The sequence below is a fragment of the Mastigoproctus giganteus genome, chromosome 9 (genome assembly GCF_048544385.1).
Source record: "Mastigoproctus giganteus isolate SK-2022 chromosome 9, ASM4854438v1, whole genome shotgun sequence".
NCBI classification, from domain to species: Eukaryota; Metazoa; Arthropoda; class Arachnida; order Uropygi; family Thelyphonidae; genus Mastigoproctus; species Mastigoproctus giganteus.
Genome location: NC_143583.1, coordinates 183,024,500 through 183,047,472, shown reverse-complemented (window position 1 = coordinate 183,047,472; position 22,973 = coordinate 183,024,500). Strand labels below are relative to the sequence as shown.

At 40.0% G+C, this 22,973-nt stretch overlaps 1 protein-coding gene across 6 annotated transcripts in view; it reads left to right on the top strand.

The window, feature by feature from the left end:
- Not1 (CCR4-NOT transcription complex subunit 1) overlaps nt 1-22,973 on the top strand; it is a 710,948-nt gene that overhangs the window by 127,997 nt on the left and 559,978 nt on the right. For all 6 annotated transcript variants that reach the window (XM_090381951.1, XM_090381950.1, XM_090381952.1 and 3 more), the window contains one exon: nt 16,410-16,523. In XM_090381951.1, the coding sequence (XP_090238077.1) occupies nt 16,410-16,523 (114 nt within the window). The remainder of the gene's footprint in view (nt 1-16,409; nt 16,524-22,973) is intronic.

The following is a 22,973-nucleotide window of genomic DNA, read 5'->3' as shown; positions in this document are numbered from 1 at the left end:
AAAAAAAAAAAAAAAAAAAAAAAAAATTTAAATAAATATGTTAAAACAATTTTTTTTTTTAAATTTGCAAATTTGTGCTTATTTTTATTAACAAATTGACTGTCAGTGGTAGTCTTGCAAAATAGAAATGAGTGATAAAAGCTTTTTTTCACTGTAATGTGTGATATTATATTAGGCTTTGATGGAAATCTAATTAACATTGTCTTTCAGTAAGATGCCAAAGAAACATGCATTGTAAAATCTGAAACATGTAACATGTTTTATGTATTGTTTGTACGTGATATTTCATTTTGAAGTGGAGGAAAACATGATGTAATCAGGTATTTGCAAACCGAAAGCACAATAACAATGTGTAGTGCGTAAAAAGGTTTCCAAGAGTAGATGTTATATTTCATTGTGATGATGATGTCATACATGCTGAATGACTTGCATCCTTTGTCATAGAAATTCATCATAATGTCATAATCTTCCTTGGAGTTGTGCTGATCATGCAGGTACATTGTTCAGAAATGTTTCCCAGTGATAAAAAGAAATATGGTTGTGAAAGATGAAGAACAACAGGCATTATTAGCGAATTTGCAGGGATAGAGAAAGAAGAGGTAGCAATTAACTCTGAAAAATGGGCCATTTTTGATTGGCACAGATGGAAGTAATCAGTGATTCCAAGCTATATCCCATTGTAGTTACTTGTTGTAATTATAAATATAAAAAAAAAAGAAGAAAAAAAAAAGGCGGCTTGCTGTCGGTGCCAGCATTGGAATGCAAAGCTGAGGAATACGATATTGGACATCATCTTCTTAACAACCCAAAAGCATTGTTGGGTTCCTTTGATAAGTCCATTGTGATGATGGTGTTATACTGACTCTGTATTTGCATCTTTAGAAAATAATCTTCCTCAGAATTGTGCTGATCATGTACTCACATTGTTAATGACATTGCACAGATAGGAAAAGTAGTAGTAGAAGAAAGAAGCACTGAAAAATAAACTTTTTCAATTGCTACAGATGGCAGTATAAACAAAGTTATTCCACCACTGAAGTAAAAAAATATTTGACACATTTAACCAACATGTTTGCTCTCTTTGATTAAATGTGTAATTAGACTTGTAGAACAGTGGCAGTATTTGACATGTCTGTTTAAAAAGAAATTAGAAGTGGTGAGGAAAGCAATATGAGCACTTTGGTAACTCAGTGTTCTAATTAAATCAGATTAATGCCAGTTCCTGAAATCATTTGAGAGTCAAGATGAGAAGAAGAAAATAAAATAAAACCAAACGACAAACGGGTGCAGGAAGAAACTGCAGCCAACCACGTCGTGAACCACAATAATAAGTTGACACAGTCTCTTGAAAGAAATGAAGATGCTCTGCAACAACAACAGGCATGACCATGCTACTGAACTGATGATCATCAAACAGATGGGCATCGAGAGGCAACAGCCCTACCACATTCCCTCCCCCCACTAGAAGGCAACCAAAGAATTCCAACAACACTAACAAACAAACAAACAAACAATTATTAAAGTCTAATCGCCCCAGTAAACAGACGCTTGCAGAGAAATATGAGATTTCTGTCGCTCTTTCCCGGACCAAGATTTTTGCCTCCCGGTTTGGACCTTCAACATACCCTGAATCCCCTCTACAATTGCAATTATATCGATCCCGAGCAATGAAAAAATTCTGAAACTCAGATTTTTTTCAACTCAGATTTTTTTGTTCTCATGTATCAAAATGTTTGTAGTGTATATAACAAAATTAACACCATGGAGGTGATCCTTCTTGCAAGCAAAATTGACATTTTTTCCATTACCCAGACATGGTTAGAACCTGATCAGGAGTACATTGCTGTTGTTCTGCCTGCAGGATTTCAAGTTGAGTTTATCTCTAGAGTTTCAGCAGGGTGGTGGAGTGGCAACCTTTTTTAATCAGTCAAAATTTAATTTAATTAATAAGAAGTCCAGTGAGTTCACCAGTTTTTAAGCACTGATCTTAACCCTAGTTCACAGTAACGCCATTATTGACGTCTGCACGGTCTATATTCCTTCAACGCCCGCTCGGGATATTACTGAAGTTGCTAATTGGATCTTAAATCACCTCCACCCATCCGCAGCTCATGTTGTGATGGGCAATTTCAACATACCAACTCAACGTGAATCTCTGAGGAGCACCTAATTGATGATATGAAATCCGCTCAAATTTTCCTCTTCAATGACATGCCCACTAGAGAAACCAACCAACTCGACCTTATGTTTTCATCCATACAAAGGACATTGTGTGACCCCTCTGAAACATTTTTTAACTCCGATCATGACCTCTTGTTTCACAAATTTTACTGCCTCTATGCAAAGAGACTGTCCATAAGTTATGTGAATCTGTTTATAAGCAGGGTAAAATGTCCACAATCATCAGCCCAAATTTTCTAAATACTGAAAAATGCCTTATGGCTGCTACACTCGGTACTTGTCATGTCCTCGAAGGGTGTGAGGTCACGCTTGCAACAGCCATTCTTATGAACTGAATTAATACTGTTACAAAATTTTCCGCCTCCAAGAAGGTTAAAATCACCCCCACTCGAAGGCATGGTAGAACAAGGATCTCAATGCAGCTTTTCAGCTGAAACAACAATTGCACAAAATTTGGAAGGAGACAAAAGATGTTGGTGATTGAATTTTGTACGCAAAAGCACAGGCCCATTTCAACAGACAAAAATCATCAGCGATTGCTAATTTCTTCATATGGGAAAAATTCCCTATCATCATAGGTGCCTTAGCAACTAAATCCTTGTTGATCCTGACCATTGGATGGACCACATTACGAGATTTCAACCGTCAAGTGTGCTGCCTCCCAAAACTTGACATGCCAGATCATGTGATTTATTTGGATATCCTTCACAGCTATAAGTTCACTTCACCTCGGCTTATAAAAGCTATCAATTCATTGGCTCTCACTGCTATTTTGGGAGCTGATAATGTTCCCAAATTCATCGTTAAGTGCCTGAGACCCTTTATTATTCAACCACTGCTGTCTATCTACACTGGCATCCTGAAGACCCGTTCCTTTTCAATTAAATGGAACAGCTATAGCATCAGGCCTATACCCAAGATCCGTAATCTATCGCTAATTAAACATTACCACCCAATCTCTAAAGACTCAACACTTCTGAAGGTATTGGAAAAAATACCGCTATCAGTCCTCACCAAACAAATACTTGCAGGTAAGTCTTCCCAGATTCACTATGCTCTCTGACATCGATAGACAATTACAAACGTTACAGTAACATGCCATCATTTCTGTTATTAATCACCCTGCTAACCTTTGTATCATTGGCAAACTTAGACATTAAGCTTGATATGGTTTCATCTATATCATTGATAAATATAGAAAACAATAATGGGCACAACGCCGAACCCTGAGGGACTCCAGTAATAACATTAGTCCACAAAGAGCAATGTCCATTGATTACTACTCTATCTTCTCCCACTCAACCATCCCTTTATCCTAGAGCAACTTGTCCTTAATGCCACACTGTGCAATTTGTACAGCAGTCTTTTATGTGCAACAGTATCAAACTCTTTCCTGAAATCCAAGTATATGATATAAAAATTACTTTTTGCATCCAGGTCCTTTTTAACCACATCATAGTATCCATTCGAATTGGTCAGACAAGATTTCCCCTTAACAAATCTGTGCTGTCTGAAGTATAACTGCTGCCTTGTTTAGATGCTCCTGCATTACTTCTTTTAACATTGACTTTATTATTTTCTCTGGAACAGAAGTTAAACTAACAGGTCTGTATGGTTAATAATTACTCATGTCACTCTTTGATCCCCCTTTGTGAATTGGGATTGCATTCACACATCTACAGTTCTCGGGGACCTCTCTTGAATCCAAGGATGCTCTCATAATTATGACTAAGGGTTTGTTTACTTCCTTTGCTGCCTCTCTTAATATAATTGGATAGATCCCATCCACCCCAGGTACTTTTCTTATTGTAACTTCAACAATTTCTCTTCCACTTTCCTCTCAGTTATTACAAAATAATTTAGCTCTCTGTTAGAGTTTGATGAACTTCTGGCATTCCATTCCCATACATGAGAAATTCTTTAATTCCTAATGTATGAATGTAGATGCAAAATGTTCTTTCGCTTTGCCACCAACCTGAGAAGGATAATCAACAGTTGAACCATTGATATCAAGTGAATTAATTTGATTCATCCCTTCCTGCTATTGTTTACACAAGTAAAGAAATCTTTGCTGATTTTCTTTGCATCCTTCGCCAAAGATTTCTCATAATTTGCCTTTGCTTGCCTAATGTCCTTTGTGACTTGTTTACAGACTAGATTATACCTACCATAGGCTTCTGTGTGTCACCTGATAATTTATATGCGTCCCGTGCATTTTTCTTCTCTGCCATGTGAGTCCCATCAGTTCATCTGACATACATTTAGGGTATTTCTTATTATTTGTTGGTATGAAAAGCTTAGCAGCTTCTATGATTAATTCTAGAATGTTTCCCGTTTAGAATTTCCTGATGGTAACATTCACTTGGTCCCACTGTATAAAATTTATAACCTATCTGAGAACCTGTAGTCACCTTTACAAAAGCAAAATTCCTTTCCTTTACCTTTGATGGTAGTTACATCTTTAAGTAAATCCCAAATCAATATACTGTAATCGGTGTCACCTAGTGGTTCCTTTATCTACAGATTCTTAATGCATGAATAATCACTGCTGATAATCAGATCAAGAGTATTACTCCCTTATGTTGCCTTGCCAACATGCTAGTGTAGAAAACAGTCATCCTAGAAATCCACAAAGGTCTTGCCAGTCTGTGGTTGACCAACCCACAAGTTCCATTCAATATCAGGAAAGTTAAAATCCCCCATTATAAGATATTCTGATTTACTGGCCCACTATTACTCTGTACATTTGTTCACTATTACTCTGTACGTTGTTACTCATCAGTCATTAGGCCTATAACACACTCCTACTCTCATTTTTGCTTTACCAGTGCTTATATAATACCAAACTGATTCAACAGTGCACTGGCCAGCCATGTCATCTGAATGCGCTGCCTTAAATTTGTGCTTTTTAACTAAGAGACCTGTCCCTCCCTCTTTCCAATCCTGTCTGTCCTTTCTGTATACATTGTACTCCCCATATTCAAATTCTGCATCACTTATAACTGAGTCATACCACATCTCTGATATCCCAACATTGTCTGCATTTGATGTCTTGACCAGTACTTCAAATTTATCAAACTTATTTAATATGCCCCTGCCATATCATATTTAATATGATATGGCAGATCCACTCGAAAGTGTCACCATCAAACTGAAGCATTGGCAGTGTTGTGACGTATTTGCTCAAATGTAGTTTACAATACTTAAAACAGTAGATTTGGGGCACAGATTGTGCTGATGAAGAATTGAAAGGAATTCGAAGTATCTGGATCTGGCAATTCTTTCTGTATGTAATGCAACAAATCCTTCATGTTTTCCTTTCATGGATTTTGCACCATTTGTGCATACATTTACTAAATTACATAAATTCACATTTGCGTCACAGCATTTTTATTTGTTGATGGCAAAGATGTCAATTCTGTGTGTCCTGGCAGTAAGGGTTCTCAAAGCCAGCGACTCCTCTGACAATGAAAATCCGCAGTTATAACACTAAAAAATAAAAAATAACACCTGCTCTGAGTCAGTAATGTTAGTGGATTCATCCAAGGCGATTGAATGATAAATGTCTTCGCTTTGGCATATTACATAAAGCTATTCTGCTGTACAGGCTAATTCAATTTGCTGATCAGTTATGGTCCTTGAAAGAGGTAATTGTTTGTGCTTATTAACCTAAGCTGAATCTAAACATCCCTCAACTTCAACAGTGCATTCTTTTATGATTTCCGCATTGCTAAATGGCTTACTCTTCTTCCAAGTATATATGCTACTTTGCCACTTCAGTGATGTCAGTCCCTTGTAGTGACATAGTTTCGAATACTTGTTGCTGCTTCTTTCCATCTTTCATTTTCATTAAGTGCAGACTTTTGAGGTTCTCCTTCTAGTTTAGCATATTTGTATTCCTGAGGAGTCACATAATGCTAATATATATATATATATATATATTTTTTTTTTATGTGAACCCCAAACACGAGAGGTATTAGAACCTATAGTACTTAGTACAGTGCTTGGGTTGGAGGTTGAGAAGACGAAAGAAGATATTTGTTGACATTGGACTTGAACTTCTGTAGATTATAATTTCAGGAAATACGTATGAAGGAAGGTTGTTCCAGAAAATGGCAGTTGAATGAATAAATGAGGAAGATGAAAAGTTGGTTCTGTGGGTTTGAAGTTGGACAGTAAATGGATGTTGGCTGGTGGCGGCACGTGTTCGGACTGTTTTGAAAGAGAGAGCGGGAATTATAGAAGCCAATTCAGAAGAACAGTGCCCATGGAAGTATCTGTAGAAGAGGCATGCAGCAGAAACAGTATGTCTATGAGAAAGTGAGTGGAGAGACTCTGTCAGAGATGAATCATTAATTAACCTAACTGCCCTCTTCTGAATGGAATCAAGAAGCCTGAGAGAGGTTTTGGGAGCACCACCCCAGATGTGGGAACAATGTTCCATGGCAGGGCAGATTTGCGATTTATACAGAGTTTGGAAGAAAAGTAACGCCAAGAGTGAAAGAGAAAACCAAGTTTTTTAGATGCAGAGGAAGCAATATTTGTAATGTGCTTGTGCCAAGAGAGATTAGAAGTCAGGGTAATTCCTAAAAGAGATATATCATTTTGCCTAGAAATCGGAGTGTCACTAAAGATAAGCATAGGAGCAGAAGAATCCTTTTTGCAAGATATAAGACAAGACTGAGTTTAGAAGGGTTGAAATCAACTAAGTTGTCTTTGCCCCACTGGAGAATTACCTGAAGATCGGCATTTAAGGAATTGGTAGCAGATTTTCGAGAAGTTGAAGCTGATTGAGCAGGACAAGGTTTCTCAAAATGGAAAGTTGAATGCAATGTGCTATCATCGGCAAACTATGGATAGGATTTCCAGTCAATGGAAGAAGGTCATTAATATACAAGAGGAAAAGAGTGGGGGAAAGAACTGAACCTTGGGGGACACCGGCATTAGTGGAGAAGTTAGAAGACAGAGAGCCATCTACCATCATCCTCAGTGTGAGCGATCAGAGAGAAAACTGGATAACCAATTACTAAAAACAGTTGGCAAACCATAAGATGGAAGCTTGTTTAGGAGACCTTTATGCCAAACACGATCAAAAGCCTTTGAGATGTCAAGAGCAACTTCTTGTGTTTCACCGAACCTTTCCATTGAATTAGTCCATAAATGGGTAACATAAGCCAGAATATCACCAGTGGATCGACACTGACGGAATCCATACTGGCGATTGTTGATCAGACAGAAGGTTTCTAGGTAGTTTAAGAGTTGGCAGTTAATTGATTTCTACATTACTTTAGAAAGAGTAGAAGTAATTGCAATGGGACGATAATTGGATGGGAGGGATTTGTCACCCTTTTTAGGAACTCGCTGGATATGAGCAAATTTCAAAGCAGAAGGAAAAACACGTTTGGAATAAGAAAGTGAAAAAAGGCGGCAAAGGATAGGAGTAAGTTCAGGAGCACAGGTTTTGAGAACAAGTGGAGAAATACCATCAGGACCTGGAGCTTTCTTAGTATCAAGATTTCCCCTCGACGTGGGCACCTGTACGTGGTGTGGGGACCTCCCAGTGACGCTGCTGGACTCCCAGACTAGCATCACTGGGATCCAACGCCCACAGCGCAGGTTCCAGGCTTACATCAATGGAATCCTGCGTGTTTGCCGTGCGCTGCGACCCGTGGAAATTCGGAAAGGTGGGTCCTGGTGGTTGAGGGGCCCAGTTTCAATACACCACTTTGGCCCCTGCTTCGACAAGACGGGTGGTCCTGGAAGGCCCGGCTAGGATCAGTCGGCTAGTAGGCTCGCCTGCAAGGGTCAACCGTGTCAATGCCACGCCCCTACCCTCATGGTCCGAGGGACAGGATTCAGGCTGCCGGCGGTGCAGGTATGGTGTCTGGGTAGCCCTGGCGTTCCACTCCCGAGCACATTTATTGCATGCCGAGTAGTGGGCGGCCCTTTGGGCTCCGTGGTGGGTGGGGAACCCGGGCACTGAACCATATAAAAACTCTATGAATCGTGATAAATTAACTTCTTCAGGGGCCCCAACCCGGTCCCTATCTGAAAACATAGATAAAGATCCAGATAGCATTATTGCTACAAAGAGGCAGCGAACAGAAATATCATCAGGGCCTGTTCCAAGATTTCTAATTATACATTCTACCAATGAAACACCGATTGGTAAAATGTCACCCTTTTTTTATACAAAAAGCTTTAGATGGGTTAGCAGGGTCACCCAAATCAGTTAAGAGGCTCCGTTCTGGAGACCTTTTAATTGAAACTAAAACTGACAGGCAATCTGAGCAGCTACTCCGAGCAACATCAATCGGAGGAGTACCCATAACAGTGACACCACATAGAACACTAAATTCATCTAGAGGTGTCATTTCTGAATGGGACCTTCTCGACGTAACCGAGGAGGAAATCTGCTTGGAATTGAAACCACAGGGAGTTATTGCCGTCAAGAGAATTAGTGCACGTAGGGATGGGAAACTTGTTAAAACCAGGAGCATTATCCTGACTTTTAACTCTCCTAAACCTCCTGATGAGATTAAAGCTGGCTACATCAACTGTCCAGTGTGTCCATATGTTCCAAACCCTTTACGGTGTTTTAAATGCCAGAAATATGGACATTCTCAAATGGCCTGCCGTGGAATCCTTGCATGCGCTCGATGTGGTGCAAAGGACCACGAAACAACAGCATGTTCAGCCACAAAACCCACCTGCATTAACTGTGAGGGAGAACACCCAGCCTATTCACGAGCATGCCAGAGGTGGAAAGAAGAAAAAGAAATTCAACGGCTGAAGGCAGAGCTAAACATATCGTACCAGGAGGCAAGGAAAGCGGTGAAACCTCTAAACATCAACAAACCTACCTACGCCCAGAAGGTAGCAGGGAGGTGTTCCATTGGAACTCAGACGGACATGTCCATCCCTCCAAAAGAATCATTTACTCCCATCGCACGTTATCTCTTAAGCTACCAAAAACCTGCACAGAAGGACCAATCAGCTGCCACTCCTATATTGGTACCTCCTAATGCTCCGCAAGTAACAAAAGCAACTGGAAAAGAAAAGAATAAGAAAGGTGGAGCATCCCTTAATACCCAGGAAAACATGGATGTCGAGCAGGAGGAGGTACAAGAAGACTCAGTTTTGGAGCTCTTTGCTGAGGAGGAAATGGACACTGGACAGCGTCCATACTTCCCCAGGAAGGAGAAAGCCAGAACTGAAAAAGGTAAGCCCTCAGCACCTCGGAAGCCGCCTGATGGACCCACCAAGCCAAAATAATGGCCAAATTCCTACAGTGGAACTGTCGTGGATTCCGGCAAAATACTGATGACATCAAGGCACTCCTGCAAAAGCACAAACCAGCTTGCTTTTGCATACAGGAGACTTATTTAAAGGCAAATGATGACCCCACTATGCATAACATTACCATCATTCGTAAGGATAGAATTGTGGATGGTCCTGCTCACGGAGGAGTCGCAATCCTCATCGGCAACCAAATCCCATTTCAGCCTTTGCAGCTTACAACTAGCATTGAGGCTGTAGCAATTCGCCTTTCAGTGGGGTTCTTATTAACTGTCTGCTGCGTTTATTTGCCACCTGGGATTGACATCCCCCAGAAAGGCCTTGATGATCTTATCATGCAATTGCCTTCCCCTTGTTTAATTCTTGGGGATTTCAATGGACATAATACTCTGTGGGGTGGTGCTAACATCAATCGAAGGGGACGAGTCATAGAGCATATGCTCACTGACAATGACCTCTCCCTCTTAAATGTGGGAACAAACACCTTCTTCCACATGCCTACCCGTACATTCTCTGCCATTGATCTTTCTATCTGCTCCCCTTCTCTCCTTCCTTCACTTACTTGGGAGGTAGAAGAAAATCCATATGGAAGCGATCACTTCCCCGTGATAACAACCCTACCTAGTGGTAGACCCTGTCTGCCATTTAGTTTACTGCGGTGGAAGATTGATCAGGCTGACTGGAATGCTTTTCAATATCTGGCAAACCTTGACATCGCTACAGTCAGTCAGGAGCCAATCAATGAAGCAGTCATGTATGTCACAGAAACGATTGTCCAAGCAGCTGCAATTGCAATCCCAAAATCGTCCAGCCGATTCCCACTATTTCCCAAACCTTGGTGGAATTCAGAATGCACGGCAGCAAAAAAAGCACAAAACAAAGCGTGGGGGATATTCCGCCGATATCCCACAACTGAAAATTTAATATCATTCAAACGTGCACGTGCGAAAGCGCGTAATGTACGATGTCAGAGCCAAAGGAAATCTTGGATTTGTTTTACATCTTCCATAACTCAGGCTGCTAGCCCAAGAGTAGTCTGGGATAAGATCCGGAAAATGAAGGGAAAATATTCACCATGCCCTTCAGTGATCCTCAAGCACAACTGATGTCCAATTGCAGATCGAACTGCAGTTGCAAATACTTTAGGGGAAACATTTGCAAAAATCTCTGCAATAACATCTTTTCCCGCAGATTTTTTGGCCCTGAAAAAGAAAATTGAAAAAAACCCACTGAACTTCTCTTCAAAAGGGCTTGAATCGTATAACAAGCCCTTTTTACAGGAAGAGTTAAATGCAGCACTCTCTCTCACGCATGCAAGTGCTGTGGGGCCCGATGACATCCACTACGAAATGCTAAAACACCTCTCACCACAATCTAAGGATCACCTTTTAATTCTGTTTAACAGAATTTTTATTCACAAACAATTTCCGGATTCCTGGCAAAGGGCTATCGTCCTTGCTTTCCCAAAACCAGGAAAAGACCCTAGCAATCCAAGTAACTATCGTCCTATTGCTCTGACAAGCTGTTTGTGCAAAGTCCTGGAAAGAATGGTTAATGCACGCCTCGTATGGTATTTAGAAACAAATGGTCTGCTTTCCAGGACACAGTGCGGCTTCCGAAGAAATCGATCCACTCTGGATCATTTAATCTAATTGGAAACGTCCATTCGTGATGCTTTTATTAAATCCGAGCATTTGGTAGCAGTTTTCTTTGATATTGAAAAAGCGTACGACACAGCCTGGCGATTTGGGATTTTAAAAGACCTCTATAACTTTGGGTCTTAGAGGTAACCTTCCTGTTTTTATTAAAAACTTTCTTTCGAATTGCCAATTTCAAGTCCGTTTAGGATCCACCCCCTCTCGAGTTTTCTCTCAGGAAGAGGGAGTCCCACAAGGATCCGTTCTAAGTGTCACGCTTTTCACAATCAAAATAAACTATCGCAGAACAACTTCCACCCACTGTAAACAATGCCCTCTATGTTGATGACTTTGCTATATTTTGTCATTCATGCAATATGAGGGTCATTGAAAGGCAACTGCAGAAAACTATTGACCATCTTACAGCTTGGTCTTTGGCTAATGGGTTCAGATTTTCATCACAGAAGACTGTTTGTGTACACTTCTGTCGCAAACGTAATCTTCATCCTGACCCAGAATTAAGGCTTGGGCAAAATAACATCCCAGTTGTAGCAGAATTCAAATTCCTTGGACTTATTTTCGACAAAAAGCTGACATTTTTACAACATATTCGTCAGCTGAGGACAAGATGTGTCAAAGGGCTTAACATCCTTCGTGCCCTTTCATCAACTTCATGGGGCGCAGATCGTTATACCCTTCTTCGTCTTTACCGAGCACTTGTCCGTTCCAAACTCGACTATGGGTCTCAGGTTTATGGTTCTGCTAGAGATAGTGCACTTCGGTGGTTAGATCCAATCCACCATCAAGCGATCTGGACAGCCACTGGAGCATTTCGCACATCTCCTGTCCAAAGCCTTTACGTTGAAGCAAATGAACCATCTCTGTCTCTTCGACGTAAGCAGTTGTCCTTAGAGTACGCCTTCAAATTAAAATCCCTGCCCGATCATCCCACGTGGCCATCCGTTTTTGAGCCGTGCTGGGAAAACCTCTACAACACCCGTCGGACTGCCAACAAACCTTTTGGTATTCGGATTCAAGGGCTGCTGAATGAGCTAAACTTGACGGTAGACAACGTTGCCCAGTCACCAAGGCAATTCTTTCCACCCTGGCATGCTTATTTTCCAACTTGCGACTTCTCCCTTAAGATCTGGGAGAAGGCTACTACACCACCATCTGTCTACCAGCAACTCTTTGCATCACATTTCAAAGACAGCAGTATTCAGACTTTCTGCCTGTCTATACAGATGGCTCAAAGTTAGAATGCTATGTGGGATCTGCTGTTGTGTTCCCTCACAAAACATTATCCTATAAGATCCCACAGGAAACTAGCATTTATACTGCAGAGTTGCATGCAATACAAACAGCCCTAGATCACATTAAAAATCGCGACTACCAGAGGTATATGATTTATTGCGATTCATTAAGCGTGTTACAGGCTGTAGTATCGGTGAGGTGTAACCCTCATCCGATCCTGTCCAGGATCCGGCAGATTCTTTTTTCTCTCATGGAATTAGAATTTGATATTCGATTTTGCTGGATCCCAAGCCACATTGGGATCCAGGGAAATGAATTAGCTGATACCGCTGCCAAATCAGCCATTTCCCTGGGTAATCATTGCCTGCCAGTCCCCTATACAGACTACAGGCAAATAATACGCTCTAAATTATATTCCCAATGGCAAGATTCTTGGCACGGACAGGCCACAAATAAACTACATCACATAAAGCCTGTAATTTCGCAATGGCAGTCCAGTCTACGCAGGGTCCGAAGAGAGGAAGTTGTTCTTGCTTGGCTCCGCATAGGTCATAGTCATCTAACACATTCCTATTTGCTGAGGGCAGATGACCCACATATGTGCGAGAGGTGTAACGTTATTTTAACCGTTAGCCATCTTTTTATAGAATGTCCTGTTTTTATAGAAGCACGTCGCTTATGTTTTAATGCTTTTAATAATTTGACTGAGCCATTTACACTCAGTCAGATAATAGGTGACAGAGACAATATGTCCGACGTTTTTAACTTTTTACAATCTATTAATTTTTATACAAGAATCTAAGGTTTATACTTTTTTATACTTTTACTTTGTATCTTTTGACAATAATTAATTGCTTGACGTGGTAGCTTTGGCTACCAAAATGTTTAGTAGCCTTTTTAAAATTTTACTTGGCGCATTATGGCCTTAGCTGCCAATGCGCCATAAAAAATCAAATCAAAATCAAAAAGCATCAAGATTCATCAAAATCCTTCTGATATCCTTTTGACGGAAGACCACAGGAAGCATTGAATGGAGCGTGTTGGGAATGGTGGGAGGTGTTTTACCAAGATCATTAATACATGAGCTGAAAGAAAAATGGGATGCTAGCAGGTCAGCTTTATCCTTGGCTGAAGTGAGAACAGAACCATCTGGTTTGGACAGAGGTGGGAGCAGAGATGGGCAAAAGTTGCGACCAATAGCTTTGACAAGAGACCAGAATGCTCGGCTACTATTAGGGCAAGAAGCAAGTTTTCTACTCTTAGCCTGTTCAAACTCTAGTTTGGACTGATTAATAACTGCTTTACAATTGTTGCGAGCTTTGGTGTAGGCAGAAAATGAAACTGAAGAATTAGAAACAAGCCAATTATGATATGCAACATTCTTCTCTTGAAAAGCCTTAGCACATTTATTGGAAAACCAAGGTTTAGATAAAGGACGAGATTTTAAAGTGGAGTGTGGGATAAAGGATTCCATTCCTGCAAGAATAATTTCACTGACACGATCTGAGCAAACGTTGATATCAGAAGTTTTCAAACAGTAATCTGACCAAGGAAAAGAAGAAAAGAAGTCTCGCAGGTCATCCCATTTTGCATTCTTATAATGCCAAACAACATGAGGTTGGGAATAGCCATGAGGTAAAGGTTCCATTGGAGAAGAGACAATCACCAAGTTGTGATCTGAAGTGCCTAAAGGAGCTCTCACTTCGACCGTGTACTTAGAAGGGTTGTTTCTGAGAAATAGTTCAAGCGTATTGTCTGTATGATTAGGATTGTCCGGTATTCTTTTAGGTAAATGAACAATCTGTGCTAGGTCATTAGTAATTGCAAAAGCCTCAGCATCTCGACTTGCTGGGTCGGTGTGACTAGAAAACGGAAGCCAGCTGGAGTTGTGAACGTTAAAATCACCAAGGAAAATTACCTCACTGTTAGGAAAGTTGGGCTGGAGAAAGTCAAGTTGCAAAGAGAGGAAGTCAAAGAGCTCCAAGTGATTAGTGGAGCTGGGAGAACGGTAGAGACAACAGATGAATTTGACACAATGAGGTAGAGAGATTTTAAGCCAGAGAAGATCAAAGAGAGGAGATTCCAAATTGCAAAGTCTCTGACAGGGAATATCAGAACATACATATGTACAAATACCACCTTTGAGGCGAAAGGAATCATACAGCGAATAATTTGGGCATCTGAGATGAGCAGTAGTTGAATCAACCGATAACTGAGATTCTGTCAGAAAAAGTACATGGGGTTTGGCAGACTGCAAGTGGAAATGGACATCGTTGAGATTAGAATTGAGACTACGTATATTTGTGAAATGAATTAGGAAGTGCTTGGGAGGTTTAGATATTTTCGCAGATAAGCTTGCTCTATTAGTTTGACAATTCATGGTGTATTCAATAGTAAGAAAAGAAATGGGGGTGGGGAACATGCTGTATGAAGTAATGAAATTTTTGGATATGGCATACACGTGGTAAGAATATACCCAGATCCTTGACATAATGTGGCCTCGACAATGCTCCCCGCATACACACTACTTGGAATCTCTCCATTCACTATCTGGCAGAGTAGAGGTAGCAAGATTATACACTAGCTGATCCGGAAGCCTCCTAGAGAGTTACCAATAGGTTCAGTCTGGTGTACTAACTAGCGGCCGGCCTGCGAACACCGTTTTAGAGCTGTACCCTCGAAATGTAAGGAAGTTTGGATCTCGCCATGACGTTCGTCATAACCTCAAAAGTCATCAATCTTACTGCATGATGGAAGAGATAGGGAAGGTTTGACCAGAACTTAGCTCTAGAGACTAAACATGGGTTCCACCACTTGAAGCCTCCAATAAGCAAAGTGGTGGTATTTCACCGGTTGATGAGAGTCATCTATCACCTAGTACTGCCTGGTAACATAGAGGGGGGCGGCATTCCTCCATGTGGTGTGGGTGCCACACCTCGACCCCTGCTTACGTTGGTTCACACCTGGGTGGTTACCCACCATGTACTTGTGCATGGAGGTTATACCCAGGATTACTAACAGTCCCACCATCGTGAAGGTGCAAGCAGAAGATTTGGCTATCACAGACCGTCCGGATTTCGCCGAAATTGGGTCCACTTGACTTGAGTGTCACCCGAATATCAGTTCCATCAGCGTTTTAGACTCCCAGGTAGCAAGTACAGCTTGTCTGGCCTATCTGAGAGAATGTCTGTGACAACCTCAAGGACCAAGTTTACTATCCATTTATGATAGGTTGCACTAACAGAAAAGCCCAATAAACAGGTGACTGCTAATTGTTTTTATTGTTTTATGGTTGTGACCTCTAGAAATCCGACCAAACCATGTGGTATGGTCGGAGACAATCATAGGGTAATCTCCAGTGCTGCAGTCTCCTGCCCCGATTAAACAACATGTTGTCCCAATTAAGCAAAGTAAACCCTGGCTATTTTCTGGATTGGTTTCTGTTTTTTAAGATTTACCCGAAATAAATGTCTGCCCCGATTAACCGGTGGCCCAAATAACCGGAATCCACTGTATTTACTTTAATATATAATTCATTATTATTTTCCTTAACTAGAAAAGGCAATGCATACATTTTCTTTAAAATGTTATACAGTTCTTTCTTAAGAAGCTTTGAGGCCTGTGATGCGAATCACTAGGAGGTTGCCAGTTCGTCAATTACCGAGTTGCCACTGAGAGGTCTTTCACTAACTACATAGTTATCGATATAAATAATTTTACCTCTTCACTTTGTTTTGTCTTCTATTGAACTATCCAATATTTTTATTCCTTTTATGTTTCTTTTGGTAATGTATGGCATAACCATAAACTAAATTATATAAGGAGAATAACGATATATAAAATATTTTGAGTTGGTGTTTTTGGTGTTATGTCATGAAATAAAAGGCCGGTTTTGCATTTTAGAGAAACAGACAAAAGGCCATATATATATATATATATATATATATATATATTTTTTTTTTTTTATCCCAAGGAAGAATTATACCTTTAAGTTGTAAATATTTATCTATGAACTCATTTTTATTTTTATTCTCTTAGAATATAGATTCAAGCAATAATATCAGCGGGTGGAATGAAAATAAAGAGAAAACTGAAGGCACACAAGTTCTCACTTGGAATATTGATGTATTTGTTCAAGTACTGCGTGAAGTGGTATGTCCTATTAAATTATCTGTTTATTTGACCTTTCTTTTTAAATGCATTTGATTTAAATAAAGAACTCTGTTTTGATATTGACAAAGCTAATTGATTTCTAGTGTATTTAAAAAAAAAATTCCTTGAGGTATTTTTATTTTTGGAAATGTGTGAATATACATACCTTAAATATAGTCTTCAAACTAGTGTCCTTGAGTAGTGGTTTATACCAGCAACTAATGTTTGAAAGAATCATAGAGTAGTTTTAGATTGTCTTTCAGTTTTTTCCCCACAGAATTTTGCTCTTCTTTAGCATGATTAGGGATTGGCCTCCAGATGTTGCTTGGTGAAGACATAGACTTCTGTGGATGCTGCAAGCTGATAAGTTTTCACTGAAATTTTATTGTATTTTTGATTAATTAGCGTATTAACTTGTTTTACAAAGTAGATTAAATAGGCTTAGTAGCATTCGTTAGAATATTTTTTTAAAATTTAGCTAGTGACTTTGTAAGTTACAACTCTCTACTCTTACATCGTATTGGTGTTTTGGCTGGAATATCATAGCGTAATCAGTAGCGTAGAAGAATAGTAGGGTTTTAATTGTAATAAATAAGTATTTCGAAGTTTTTAATCACTTTTTGGGCATATATATCTTTAGTATTTAGCTAAGGATATAACTAATTTAGCATTGTGATCGTTACTTGATAAGGTATATCTTGAATTTGATAGCTAAGGTACAACGTAAAACTATATAATTACTGCATTAGCTTAGTATAGTATTGTACAGTAAATTAATCAATTAAATTTATTAACCTTATTAATTTTCATTGTTAATTATTGTATTGTATTTAATTGTATTTAAATAGAAATCATGCCCCAGACTAGAGGAGCAAAGCAATGTACACAAAGTAGCAGGAGTGCTATGGCTCAGGGGAGAACCGAAGGGGGCGATTCATCAACGCATCACAGCCTAAAGAAATGTGCAGCTTGTGAAATGTTTGCAGACCTTTCTGGGACAGGACATGATGTTGCTGGGGGGGATGTCTTTGATGTAAGCAGTGATGGGCCTTTATGAGAGCTTGAAGGACAGGGTAGACTAAGGACTTAAGCCCTCGAAGGACTTAAATTGGGGAATCCATCAAGCTTTCAGTTGCCCACATCAATGCCAGAGCTTGCACTTGATCATCAGGCAACACAGTGGCAACTTTCAGGGCAGAATGCTCTGCTCCCAAAGGAGCTAGTTATTATCAGTGACTATTGTCAGGGAGATGGTAAATATATTGTGCAAAAAGGATAGGTGGAATAGGACCAGTGTGTCTGCCAGGGCAAAAGTTGATGACTCTGTAGAGCAGATATCATCTTTTAAGGGCACAAAATGTGATATTGTAGTACACATTGACACTAATGACTTTAAGAATAGGAGATTGCAGTTTTACTTAAGAAGTATAGGTCAATGTTGAAAAAAAGTCAGAAGTCAGGGTTAATTTGAAAGTGCCTGCAATTCTTCCCAGACATGATAGGAGGGGAATATATCATGAGAACCTTGTCAATCAATTCAGCCCTGGAAAGATTGGGCAATGTTCATGGGATAGAATTTTTCTCACCATGTCTCCTGTTAACAGGAGAGTGTTTCTACAGAGATGGGACACACTTAAATAGAAAGGGTGCAAGAATATTTGCTGATGCTTTCGAGGCAGCGTTATGTGGGTCAGAAAATTGCTAGCTTGGGGGGGGGGGATTCACAGACTAATAGATTAATGGTAGACACAGGCAGAGGTGAAAGTGATTCTTGCACTGTTTCTATTGGAATGAGCAACCGCCTGCAAAGCGAGGTACTGGGAATTTCAAGGATTGATGGGAGTCATTATGGAACAAGTAAATCCATGGGTCCTGCTAGAGTAACTAAGTAATAGTAATCATGGCATGTGATGCAAGAGTATGAGTTTGTGGCATCAGCCAAAAAAAAAAAAAAAAAAATTCACACAAACATTCCCTCTAAATGTTTGTCCAATTCCTCATATTTATTTAACTTATCAACTTCCACAACGACAAATGGAAGTTTGTTCCAGCAATTAACTATCCGCTGGCTAAAGGCGAATTTCCACACATCTATTCTACAGATGTCTTTCCTCAATTTGAATTTATGCCCCTTTAGGTTCATAATCTGAACAAGTGGAAGAATCCCATCAAAATTCAGCGTGCTCAACGCATTCAAGGCCTTATACCCCTCAATCAGATCACATCACAGGTGCTTAGTCTCCACCGCTGCAGTTCGCAGAACATAAGCCTCCCTTGGTAAGAGGATCCATTCATTTCCCTCACCGCCGACCGGGCTAGCCAGGTGGGTAAAGTGCCTGCCTGGCAACCCAAAGGTCGCGGGTTCGAATCCTGCCTCGGGCTTGGATCAAAGCACTGCAAAAACCTTGGGAGGTGCATTATGGCTACAGAAGCCGATGCGCCAACAACTACAAAAAAAAAAAAAAAAAAAATTTCCCTCACCAAACTTGTTGCCCTTCTCTGTACACGCTCAAGCAAATCTACATCCTTCCTAAAATGAGGCCTCCAGACCTGTACACAGTGCTCAAGGCATGGCCCAACCATTGCCTTATACAGAGGGACAATCAACCTCCTTTTTCCTGCTAGCAGAATTCCTGTATATCATTGACAAAACCCCATGACCTGCTCTGGCAGCCTGTCTGCATTGCTCAGAAAACTTCATATCTGACTGCACAGTTACTCCCAGGACTTTTTCATTTTCTACCACCCTAAGTGTAGTACCTCAGAGGTGGTACGTTCCTCTGGGGTTACTTCTAGCCAAATGCAGTATTTTGCATTTGTCAATGTTAAATTTCAGTTGCCACTTCTCAGCCCATCTTCCCAAAATTTCTAGATCCTATTGCAGCAGCGTACAGTCAGTCCTCGTATAGCACGATAGTTGTGTTCCTAGAAACCCTCGTGCAATATAAACAACAGGCCCTATGGGAAAAATAGGGTTAGGTGCCGACCACCCAAGATTGAACACACATTTCTAACCAAAACATTACCAAACACAATAAATTATCGTAATAAAATACGTATTTTATTATGACTATTACGTAATAAAATATTGCTAATGCTTTTGCTTCTATTGTAAGCAAACTTGTTTTTTGTTTGATTTTCTATCCAAACAGATGACAGCCGTTCCATCTCTTCCACTTCTTTGTGTCTTGATCTAATGGATTTTAATTATACTTTGAGTTGTTCCTGCTATGAAAGTTATTTTTATGCATCTTTCTAATTCTCAGCGTTGACTCATTTAGGCCTGTAGCACGTGCAATATCACATGGTCTTTCATTTCGCTCAAAGCGTTTCACAATTTCATATTTTTTCTCTATCGACAGAGGCGGACTGGCCATAAGCCTTACTGGGGAAACTCCGGTGGGCTGGAGGCCGGTGTGATTTTGCCATAAACCATAGTATGAGGCCACTACAAATTTTTCTGGGTAAGAATTTTTGACCCAGTCTGCCTCTGTTTATCGATATTGCTTTTCTTTTTCTCTCTGAATCTGCAATGTCTTCACCAGGACACTTTCTTTTCACACCTTTTAAGTATTTTACTCATTTTTAGGGAATAAAGCACAATTACAAAATGAGGAGACACACTTGATACACATAAACAAAGCTGCGCGCGCATGTAGAAATTGAATAAACAACACTGTAAAGGCAGAGATACACTATTAACACCTCACATTTTACTAAAGCACATTTCTGGGGGTTACTACCATAAAACAATAAAAACAATTTCCAGTTGAATCGGTTATAAACTGGTAGTAAACTCAATCTAATTGCATTTGCGATAATACCAATAGCTGAAATTGTGTGGGTTTTTACCTTATTATGGTGAAATGTGTTTCCCCTTCACTGATATAAAAAAAAAACATAAATACATTTTCAGAATCTTCTCTTCATTCCTATCGTGTTGCGTTCAGTTGGGGTGATTCCGCGTTCGACTGCCATTTCTTGTAAACACAAAGGCGAATCGTGCATAAGCGAATTCGGTTCGTGTTATATACGATATCGTTCCCCTATTTATAAATCATGTATGATCGAATTTGTGTAGTGTAAACACGTGTTATACGAGGACTGACTGTCATTAGCAACCCTGCCAACCTTTGTATCATCTGCAAACTTCGACACAAAGCTTTACATACCTTCATCAATATCATTGATAAATATACAAAACAACAGTGGACCCAGCACCGAACTCTGTGGTACTCCACTAATAACATTAGTCCATGAAGAGCAGCGCCCATTGATTACCACCCTCTGTCTTCTCCCACTCAACCATCCATTTATCCATTGTAGCAACTTAACTTACCCTTAATACCAGTCTGCTCCAATTTGTACAGTATTCTAGTACACAACAGTGCCAAAAGCTTTCCTGAAATCCAAGTATATGATATCAAAATTATTTTTTGCATTCAGTTCCTTTGTAAAGACATCATAATATCCAATAAAATTTGTCAGACAAGACTTTCCCTTGACAAAACCATGGCGCCTCCATAGCCAGGTAGGCAGGAGCAGCAGTGCATAGCACACACTTCTTGATTATACTGGGGTTCGAGCCCGTGACCACCAAATACGGAGGATGTGACAAGGTCAGGGAATGATCACCTCCTGTCCCTGGAGCAATATGGTCTTAGTTGCTAATGCTCCTAAAAATCAAATAACAAACAAACCAACAAACCCATGCTGTGTTTGAATTATTGCTGCAGTCTTGTCTAGATGATCCTGCAATGCATCTTTAACCAGTGACTCCATTATTTTACCCGGAACAGAAGTTAAACTAACTGGTCTGTAATTACTCGTGTCATCCTTCGATCCCCCCCCCCCCCTTTGTGAATTGGGGATACATTTGCCCATCTCCAGTCCATGGGGACTTTCCCTGATTCCAAGGATTCTCTCATAATTATGGCTAAGGGTTTGCTTACTTTCTTTGCCACCTCCTTTAATATAACTGGATAGATCCTATCCACCCCAGGTGCCTTTCTTATGTTTAACCTCAAGAATTTATCCCACACTTTGCCCTCGGTTATTACAAAATCATTATGCACCCTGTTACAGTTTGATAAACGTCCAGCATTTTCCTCCCTTAATAACTCCTCATGTGTGAATGCAGATGCAAAATATCCTTCAGATTACCATATATCTAAGCAGGATCATCAGCAGTTGAACCATCAATATCCATGTGGACCAATCTGATTCATCCCCTTCCTTCTAGAGTTTATATAAGTAAAGAAGTCATTGCTGTTTTTCTTAGCATCCTTTGCCAAAGATTTCTCGTAATCTGCTTTCGCTTGCCTAATCTCCTTTGTGACTTGATTACAGACTAACTTATATCTGCCATAGGCTTCTGTATCGGCTGATAATATATATGCATCCCATGCATTTTTCTTCTCTGTCACAAGTCTCATTAGTTCATTTGACAACAATTTAGGTCTTGAACAATATTTCTTGATAGGTATGAAACGTTTAGTAGCTTACACGATCAATTCCTTGAATGTTTCCCACTTAGAAGTTGCTGTTGGTAACATCATCAGTTGATTCCACTGTACAGAATTTAAAAACTGTCTGAGACTACTGTAGTCACCTTTACAGAAGCAAAAACCCGTTCCTTTACCCCTGATGGTAATTATATCTTTAAGTAAATCCCACATCAGTACACTGTGATCACTGTCACCTAGTGGTTCCTTTATCTGCAAATTCCTAATACACAAATGATCACTGCTGATAACCAGATCAAGAGTATTACCCTCTCTGGTTGCTTCTCGAACATGCTGCTGCAGAAAACAATCATCCATTAAATTCACAAAAGTCTTACTAGTGTGCGAGTGACCAATCCACAAGTTCCAGTAATCTGGGAAGTTAAAATCCCCCATTATAAATTATTCTGATTTACTAGCCCACTCTATTTCTCTGTACAATTGTTCATTGTACTCATTCGCATCATTAAGCCTATAACACACTCCTACTTTATTTTTGCTTTTGCAGTGCTTATGTCACACCAATCTGACTCAACAGTGCACTGTCCATCTATATTAACTGGATGCACTTCTTTTGATTTTATGTTTTTCTTAATTAACAGCATAACCTCTCCTCCCTTCCTATCCTGTTTATCCTTTCTGTACACATTGTACTCCCCAAATTCCAATTCTGCATTCCTAATATCTGTGACACCGCGTCCCTGATATCCCAACGATATCCACCTTTGATGTCTTGACCAACACTTCAAATTAATCAAATTTATTTACTATACTCCTAGCATTGGTATACATGCACCTATTCTTATTCTTAGTTACCCTAACACATCCTATATACCCACCTGTTTCCCAATGACTGCCATCAGTCCCTGAAACCCTCGGCACCCCTCGCTCTAGGCCGCTGCATATTCTAATAGTAGTAGTGCAAGAATCACCTTCACTTCTGCCT